This window comes from Embiotoca jacksoni, unplaced genomic scaffold (assembly GCF_022577435.1).
Source record: "Embiotoca jacksoni isolate LCO1_2020_lvr unplaced genomic scaffold, fEmbJac1.0.p SCAF_22, whole genome shotgun sequence".
Classification (NCBI taxonomy): Eukaryota; Metazoa; Chordata; class Actinopteri; family Embiotocidae; genus Embiotoca; species Embiotoca jacksoni.
This window is the reverse complement of record NW_027185363.1, coordinates 2,599,379-2,608,561: the sequence shown is the minus strand read 5'-3', so window position 1 is coordinate 2,608,561 and position 9,183 is coordinate 2,599,379. Positions and strand designations below refer to the sequence as shown.

The 9,183-nt window shown below is 43.3% G+C and overlaps 2 protein-coding genes across 4 annotated transcripts; one reads left to right on the top strand and one right to left on the bottom strand.

Moving 5' to 3' along the window:
- Positions 1–1,481: 1,481 nt before the first annotated feature.
- scg2b (secretogranin II b) lies at positions 1,482–4,805 on the top strand. Its single transcript, XM_069157236.1, has 2 exons — positions 1,482–1,567; positions 2,100–4,805. The coding sequence occupies exon 2, from the start codon at positions 2,116–2,118 to the stop codon at positions 3,919–3,921; it is 1,806 nt and encodes a 601-aa protein (XP_069013337.1). The 5' UTR covers positions 1,482–1,567; positions 2,100–2,115; the 3' UTR covers positions 3,922–4,805.
- A 228-nt stretch (positions 4,806–5,033) lies between these two features.
- On the bottom strand, positions 5,034–9,160 carry ap1s3b (adaptor related protein complex 1 subunit sigma 3b). 3 transcript variants are annotated; one of them, XM_069157249.1, is made up of 6 exons: positions 8,928–9,160; positions 7,276–7,454; positions 7,008–7,116; positions 6,672–6,809; positions 5,912–5,973; positions 5,034–5,772 (listed from the first exon to the last, which is right to left on the bottom strand). In XM_069157249.1, exons 1-5 carry the CDS (start codon positions 8,928–8,930, stop codon positions 5,932–5,934), a joined length of 471 nt encoding a protein of 156 aa, XP_069013350.1. In that variant the 5' UTR covers positions 8,931–9,160; the 3' UTR covers positions 5,034–5,772; positions 5,912–5,931. The 3 variants fall into 3 exon arrangements, with proteins under 3 accessions (XP_069013350.1, XP_069013352.1, XP_069013351.1); XM_069157251.1 differs by having other exon boundaries at positions 5,035–5,772; positions 7,276–7,431; XM_069157250.1 differs by lacking the exon at positions 5,912–5,973 and having other exon boundaries at positions 5,040–5,772.
- Positions 9,161–9,183: the final 23 nt, after the last annotated feature.

Genomic DNA, 9,183 nt, shown 5'->3' with positions numbered 1-9,183 from the left:
TTTTTTCTTTCTCCCTTTTAACAGTTTATTAGACATGAAAGAAACAAAACATGGAATAAATTAGGAGCACACTGAATGTAATTAGATGTGCAAAGAAAGAGGAGGCAGGCAGGCAGAGGAGGACTAAAATGAAGGAGCACTTACTGTATGTGTGTGGGGTGTCAGAGGACATTGAGCTGATAGTTAGAATCACTTAGAGGCTCTAAAGGAGACTTGAGATCTTGCTGGAACACCGGGGAGGGATAATAGCATCCACTTAATGTTTTGGACTGGGCTTGAAGGGGGACACCAACGAGGACTTAAACAGGGAACACATAAAACACGAGCACATATTGGAAATGTGAATATAAATTCAATTAAATATATCAAAGGGCTTAAATATTTGGCGACAGTTTAGTAGGCGAGTTCAGCTTCATCTTGGAGCTAAAAATAATTTCGACTTTTTCTTATTAAAAAAAAATATGAAACAGTAGCTGATTGAGCATTTTAGCTCGATTTTGAAAAAAAAAAAAAAAAAAATCTCAGTTTGAAATAGGTGAATAATGTGGCATCATTTTTTTCTGAACCACAACACCTTAGGTCTACTGTATGATGGTAATTATGATGCCAGTTTTTGACGAGTACCACCGACGTTATTATGCGAATGAAATGCCAAAGTGTTTAGTAGGGCTTTTGATCTCACCATCAACTTTTGTCACCGCCCATCCATGACCTTTTTATCGGCAGGTTGCTTGCTCTGTGGCCCCTTTATCTTGTTGACCTGCGGAATGCCGGATCTTTGGCCCACAGCCGACAGGAGGGTGTTTATCACCATCTCTGCCAGCGGAGAGAGACGGTAGACAGAGGGAGAGAGGAAGAGAGCTGCTGAACTGCGACAGCAACTCCGCGGTGGTTTTAGCCTGTGAGTCATCGCTAGAGGGTTTAACTCTTCATTTGCCACGACGGAGGGTGGCAGTGATGGTAAAATCTGCATGTTGTTTTACTGACTAAAAGTGCTTTTCATGACAAATCGGAGCAAAAGGAAATGCATTTTTAAGTAGCTATAGCCTACTTTGGCTTTATATTTTTTTTATGATGACACAGTCTCATTAAACTGGTGCATAAGAGTTGTTTTTTCAAGTTGTGTGGGTTTTTTTTTAACATAAGCTGAAAAGGAACATTTGAATAGGCTATCTTTCCTCGGATCTAAACTATAATTTTGAAGATAAACATTTTAAATCCCTTTTAATGACTGAATATTCACACAAATAAAGCACTTTCTGTGAGACACGCAGCAGCAGACTTTTAAAGATCTCTCCAGTCAATTGCTTCTGCGGAGCGGTGAAACAGACAGCACAGAAGTCTATTTTTACCGCGGCAAACTCTTTAGTATGCCATATCATAAACCTGAATCATTTATATGGATTATTCGGGACCGGCTATTACGTGTGTTGTGTGATGACGCAGTGGTCAGGTGTCGCCTCATATAACGAGGGGAGCTGTCCAAGTGCTGAAAACAGAAGAGAACAGCTCCGCTCCTGAGGAGATGCCATACACCTTTACTGCTGTCTGAGCTTTATCGCCAAAGGTAAAACCCGTATTTCTTTTTATAGGTTTTGATGGGCTTTTTTTTAAAAATGTGTTTTTATTACTTCAAATCTAAATGTATTAGACTGGAAGGCAGTATGTATTTTTTCCACGTCTAACCACAGATCACGATACTCTGTGTTAAAATGTGGCTTTAAAAATGTGTGATGAAACACACCCATCTGTGATTGTGATGAATTGTTGCTATAGTGAAATAACGAGGAAGAAAACGTTTTTTAATTAAGGTCTATGTTGCCAAGAGGGAATCGGATGTTGAGGTTGCCCATAACAACGCGGGGAGTGACTCACCCAGTGATGTGAATACATCTCCTCACGCACGGCATCATATCATTCAATTTGCGGAGCGTAACTCCCTGATAGGCACAAAATCCCGGATCAAAACAGACTCGCTCCAGCTCCCGTTCCAGCTCCAGCTCGTGGCTTTAGTCCGTTTTTCAGCCATAAAAATTCTTGATATTCTCTTTTTTTCTCTTTTCTGCTTCACTAAAATTCCACACTCTCTTGTTGTACAGGTAATAAATTCCTATAATGCTGCATTTCCACCACAAGTTGCCCGCGGGGGGAGCCGTAGTCCTGCTTGCCTTCCTCCTCCATGGATGCGCCGTGCAGACTGCGTCTCTACCCCGCCACTACAGGCTCCGAGGCGGGGAGAGTGAGGGGCAGCCGGCTGCCTACCCCCCCAGCTCCGATATGATCAAAGCCCTGGAGTACATTGAGAACCTGAAGCAGCGAAACGGGGGCCGAGCTGAACCCGTGGATTACGACGAAGTGGACAAGTTCAGGGTCCTGCTTCAGCTCGCCTCGCAGCAGGATGAGGGTCCCGGGGAGCGACAGCCTGCCCCTGGCATGCAGAGGCAGGACATTACCGCAGAGCACCTGATGAAAGCTCTGCTCAAGTCTCTCCAGGACCAGGCCGGGAAAGAAGCAAAGCTGAGTCCCGCATCGGCGCCCAGAAACGACCGCCGCACGCACAGGCATCGCACCAAAGACACTGAAATCCCCGAGAGCGCGCCGGGAGACTACGGTAATTTCCCCAGACCGCATAAGAAATACCCGTTGATGTTTGAGGACGAGGAAAATACAGACGCCTCGAAGCGGGCCACAGAGGACCTGGACGAGCAGTACACACCCCAGAGCCTCGCCAATTTACGCTCCATCTTTGAAGAGCTCGGGAGGATGCCCACAGTCGCTGGCCAGAAGAGGGACGTGTTCGGGGATGACGATGACGTAGAGGAGGACGGGCTGAGCCTGAGGAATCCGGCGTACGAGGATGTGGCCGGAGGAGAGGAGTGGGTTCCCGTGGAGGAGAGGGAGGAGACGGAGGAGATGGTCAACAGGAGCCACGAGGAAATGGAAAGGGCGCTCAGTGACCAGGAGGAACCAGAGAGGGAGGAGATGCAACGCCGGGCCAGCCAGAACCAAGAGGAAGGTAATGATGACACCAAGCTGGTCGATTACTACCTGTTGAAGGTCCTGGAGATGAGCGACCAGACTCAGAAGAGGGATAAGACCGGTGAGCAGAGAAAGAGACTGATCCGACCCTCAATCGTGGATCCCCGGACAGTGAAGGAGTTGCTGGAGCTCTCTCTGAAGCTCCACGTCCCCCCACAGGACCTTATCGATATGCTGCTGACGGAGGAGCTCAGAAAGCTCCACCGCGAACCCCAAGCCTCATCTCGATACACGACCGGCCAAACCCCCAAGATCAGGTACTTCAGCCGCAAACTGCCGGTGAAGAGCAAGCCCGCCCCTGAAGACATGGACAGAGAGGACTTCTTAGACATCATCGGGGTGGAGACTATCAGTAACGAGTATCCCGTGGTGCAGAGACCCATGAAGGCCTCTCAGTCCACAGACAGAATCCCAGCGGCGTCCAAACCTGCTGCGAATTCGGGTCCAATTAAAATCCCATCTTCCTCCGGACGCAGGGAGAACCTGTTTCTATCCGAGCTCAACAAGATGCCCCTGAAACGTCAAGCTGACGGTGCTGACGATGACGACGATGATGGCGACGTGGAAGACGAGGTGACGACCTACCTGGCGGCAAAAATCCTCACAGAGTACCCCAACACCATCACCAAGCGCGACACCCAGGCGCAGCTGAAGGGACAGTTCCCCTACGAGCTGTACGAGCGCGCCATGAAGGACTACCTGGGGCAGGCCGACACCGAGAAAAGGTTCGTGGCCAAGAGGGAAACCGAGGTGGCCACAGAGGAGAAAGTAAAGCCCACAGAGATGCAGGGGAATGAGGCGATAACGGCCAAGACCTCTGCTCCACAAACCTTGAACGAAGACGAGATGGAGCACCGTGAAAAAATAGTGGCCGGGATGTAGCCTGATCTGCTGCAAAACGCACGAAATTATGAATATAGTATTTATACTGTCTCAAAAATAAAGTTTGGTGGACGTGATCTAGTTTACAAATTTCTATTATATGAACTATAGCTGGTAATATCAACCTGACAGAAATGAACTATAGCAATCTTACAAGTCAAATATAATTAAAAAATAAAAATAAAAAAAAAAAATAAAAAAAAAAAATACCAGTCCCTACTTGCTGCAAGAACACGAGATTAAAGGTGCAATCCGTGAGGCAAAAGCCATCCTCAAATTATTTTGATTGGATGTGAACTTGTCACTCTCAGACTGCCAGTTAGCCACATCAATACTCTAATCAAATTACAGTCCAATCCGATTTGTTGATAAGTTTTGTGATGGTGTTGAAAATTTGTTTACATGAATTGTGTCTGTAAACAGCATTAAAACGACCCTCTATTTTCAACTATAATCAACTGAGTAATGGTAAAAATGCTTATTTTTCCTCTATGTCAAACTATTCAATTACATATGTGAATATACATGTAAATTAATGCTGACTGGGCCTTTGGAGACACACACAGTGTAATGATGGGAGTGCTATAGGGAACATAATATCGGGATTTTTCATTAGGGCAGCGTGCCGGGCTGAGAACGAGTGTTGTTGTGACTCGTGATATATTCAGGGTTAGTGGATTTAATGTTATTATTATGGATAATTATTTCCAAGTCTAAATATCAGACCGTCGCCTGCCTTCCAACCCTTTCATACTGCGAAGCTCTGTATTGTTGGCCTACCAGTGGTTGTGCTATGTATGCTCATTTTTAAACCATTTTGTACATGTTAAACAATGTGTGATCAATCACAGATGAATAAAGCATCAGCGGTATTATTTTTCTTCTTTCTGAGTTGTGTTGCTTTATTAAAAATGGCTTAATAGGGAGCCAGGGTTTAACAAAAAGGAAATAGTTTTGAAGATTAAAATTATGACAGGTTTTCTTTGTTTGTTTGTTTTTCCCAAGCTAATCCCTAAATTGTTAAGAGTTTGGATATTTTCTCTGAAATCAAATGAATCCTTCAGATAAAATAGTTATGGTGAAAATGAATCCTCAAAGCAGACTGTTTATCAAAATAAACATTTTAATCATAACATCATAAATTACACATTATATATATATATATATGTATATATATATGTATATAAAAATTGACTGACTCACACCCACGCAAGCAGCTGCTCCTTTTGAAGCCTGATAGTCCCACACATGAGTTACAGATTAAAAACGGTAAGAAATTTAGCATGATCAGTTTCAGACTCAGAATTATTTAATGGTATGAAGGCAAAGCATTGTCACTCCACAGTAATATGAGGTCCATCAAACTGAAACCAGTTTCTTGTAATATTGACTAGCGTTACATACATTTTCCAAAAAAACTTTTTCAGACTGACATAATTTAATTCCAGTGTATTAATACATGATTTAAATGTAAATGCAAACAATTTTTTATAAATCTAAAATCCCTTCATTGTTATGATTTCCATACCCTCCCCCTATTACTACTTAATTTAAAGTTAATAACGGCCACCCCTCCCCTGCATGACCGTGAACAAAAATGATACTAAAGTGGAGCTAGACGGAGCCATGCTTCAGGCAGATGGTGAGCAGTCATTCAGCATGCTGTTTTCCTCCTTTGAAAAATGTTCAATAGAATGAAAGTAAATCCTTTGTCTATCCTTCGAAACTTCTTTGACTCATTTACAGTACATGTGGCTCCTGTTTTCCTTCCCGCTGTGTTAGTTCGTGTCCTTTTTTTTTTCCCCCCTTCTTGCATTAAAATGCAGGTTTGCTCATATACTCCTCCATGGTCTATAGGAAAAGGCACAACAAGAAAAATAGCATTATAATACAATTACTATTTCACAGGCACACGTCTACACATCACCTGGTATTAAGTGCTGAGTACACCAACACACATCAAGTAACTAACACAAGCAGAACATCTAACCTTTCTGTCCATATTCAAGGTCATCCAAACAGCTCCACCTCATACCACTCACTGCTGTCATCCTGAAGCGATAATAGTCACAATGAATGCGAGGCTACACTGCACATAATCCAACGCTAGATTAAAAGTGTTAGTCAGCCCCACTCAGAAGCGCAGAGCAACACACCCAGTTCAAATCTACCACACAGAGCCACGAGCCTACAGGGAGAGCCAGAAGCATCAGACAAACACTAAAAATGTACACCGTGTTAACGCAAGATTTGTCTCTGACTCGCAATAACACTGGCAGAGGGACAGAGAGGAAGACTAAGGGGGAAGAAGAACAGCAGCACAAACACAAATCTATAAAAAAAAAAAAAGAAAGAAAAAAAAAAGGAGCGACAACTAATATCCACATGCCCTATGAGGAAGAAGAAGGAGACACACCAGGGACTCAGCAGCATCACTTATAATGGCACCGAGTAGTTTACACTCAAATACACTTAAAGCTCCCACAACAGGCACATTTCAGGCATCTGGACCTTTCAAAAATACCCCACAGCCATGATTTCAAAAACAAAGAAAAAACACTCTGAACTACATTTGAAAACACGTCACTATTGCTTGAAGTACACCGAGGCATGCAACAGATGTTACACGCTCACACCACACAGGCAAGCTATGCTTTGTGTTTTGATGTAAATGCGTGCGTGTGTGTGTGTGTGTGTGTGTGTGTGTGTGTGCGTGTGTGCGTGTGTGCGTGTGTGCCAGTGCGTCTCACCTCTTGGAGCATGTCTGAGGCGTCGATGGAGCGATTCACAATCTGTTTGGAGGTTTCTTGTATCTCCCCTCCCATCAGAAACTCATCCAGGATAAAATAGGCCTTCTCAAAGTTAAAGATAATGTCCAGCTCACACACCTGAGAGGAGGAAGGATGTTCATTAATGTGGTTTGCATTAAATCAGAGCGTTCACAGTGCAGAAATATACCTCGATATATAGATTTGTGGATTAAAAATGGAGTTTGATTTAAGCTTCACAGCCCAATGGTCTTGATTTGTGCAGCCATCAAAGTTTACATCATACACTGGCGTACTGAATGTAAGAGAGTAAAATACATTGCCGAAGTATTTGTCCAGTAGCTCCACGTAGCGATGAATCACCTCCAGGGCTAACAGCTCATTCTCCTGGTTCTCTATGGCCAAGCAGAAATATAAGCTTGCATACCTGAGGAGAAGTGAACACAGGAATAATTATAAGGTTTTATTGTGGGGATAAATAATATAAAATAGGCTTAACTATCAATGAAAAGAACACTCACCTGGGAAACACCAAAGCTAATTTAAGCAGCTTCAACAAACACATTGAACCACATGTGGGACTCACCTCTTGTAAATGATCTTCAGGTCTTTCCAGTGGAGGAAGTTACACGAGCGTGGTTGCCGTGCCAACACCATGGTGGTCATGTCCCTGATGATCTTTTTCTTCTCACGTTCTGACATGGGTGTAAACCACTTCTGTAGACGTAGCTTCCCCTGGCGACTGAAGAGCAGCAGGAAGCGCATCTGATGAAACCGGCGCAACACGTGGTCAGTGGGGTGGGGGGGTGGGGGGGGGGGTCATGATGCATGTGTGGACAGTGGAGACCCATCCACACAAAGTTATTCCAAAGGACATCATTAACTAGAAACTGCCGCGCACACATACCAAGGATCAAACAAGTGAACTGCTGTGTATATGACTCATCAACGAGTAACTTTTTAACAGAAGAAAAAAAAAAAAAGAGGCTTGACAGGCAGATTTTTGAAGGTCAATGAACAACTGAGGAAGGAGGTAGTTAAGAGTTTCCTGTCCAATTTTCACGAGAGTCCAGCATGCATTTTGGATGTTTAGAGAATCTGTTCCTGCAGCAGGAAGGTTTGGCTCCATTTCGAAACAAGACATTCATTTTCCCTAACCTCCACCGGTCACAACCTGCCACGCTGTTTCTTTTAAGTCTTCCTCTAATTGTTGATCTTTGAGAGACTTTAAGGATAAATGTTATTTTGTGGCGAGTTTTTCCTCTTTCAGAATTGAGGGTCTCGCATATTGTAGTTTTTACAGCTCTCTGAAACATCTTTGATCTTCATTACAACTTGACTTGAAACTGAGTGGACAAATATTTTCATGCAACAACAAAGGACGAAGAAAGAGAAAGCTGAGCAAAGTTTCTCAATTATTTTCTACGTTTCAAATCCTCTTCAATGCTCACAGACTCACCGGTCCACCCATCATTTCTAAACCATGTTGTGCATCAAAACAGTGCACTTAAAAGCCACCAAACACCACTTGCATACTAAAAATACCCAATAGGCTAAACTGAATTACAAGTAGGTTAAGTACTATATAACACAGGTGACGTGTGCAGCATTACATTTGCATGTTTTTAATATTTCATTCAAAAGAACAAAAATGTTGGAGAAATTGTAGAATAGTTTTCTATACTTTTGCCATTTTAATTAAATAAGTCAGGGTGATTTCAGAGTTCAATTGGTCTCAAACAAAATAAAGAACGAGGAACTGGAAAGGAAAGTAACAATACATTATCAGGATTATTTAGAGAAAACAGTTGACCTAAAACTAGTCCTTATACTGGTATTTCCAGGTGCGTTATCCCCTTTTGTAAGCTTTTGTTATCCCCATAAGCAAATGAATATGGAAAGCATTAAACTGCCCGAAGAGAAGGACTCGACGTAAAGTGACGAAACCTGTTTTACTGGGACCGGTTGAGGAAACGTACACCTTTCCTTCCGACTGTCGTAAAAAAGTGTGATACGCACAATAAAAACTCACAATTAAATCAAAAAAAAAAAAATTTCTACTGGAAAGAGGCCTGGATACAAAAAAAAAAAAAAACCTGCCCCGGTGTAAAAGGGAGTGGTGTGTAGCTGCAGCTTCTACCTTTAGCAACCTGTCAGCGACAACAGGTGCAACAGGTGAACAGTCTGACGCTATCTTACAGCTCCCATCATGCGTTAAAACCACCACCGAACACTTACCATTTTTGACGCAACGCCAAGAGATACAGACGCACTTGAAAAGATTAGAAAAGATGCACTTTAACCTTCACCAAGGATCAGCTGGTCCGGCCGAACACATATCTCGCCTTCGTCAAGTGAGTTCAGAGGGAAAGTTGGTTAACTCCGCCCTCCTGGCCGCCGGAGGAGCGACGCGTCATCAGACCTCACAACCATCTGGATTGGCTGCAGGAGATTTGTGTTACAGGGGAGCACGCAGCCAGGCCTAGATCGAGAT

Bases quoted from the DNA above. Each gene is read 5' to 3' on its own strand.
- ap1s3b (XM_069157249.1), bottom strand. The intron at 7,117-7,275 runs GTGAGTCCCACA...ACTTCTCCTCAG, and splicing joins CTGAAGATCATTTACAAGAG to GTATGCAAGCTTATATTTCT. The intron at 5,974-6,671 runs GTGAGACGCACT...TTATCGCTTCAG, and splicing joins CCTCAGACATGCTCCAAGAG to GATGACAGCAGTGAGTGGTA.
- scg2b (XM_069157236.1), top strand. From the start codon at position 2,116: ATGCTGCATTTCCACCACAAGTTGCCCGCGGGGGGAGCCGTAGTCCTG.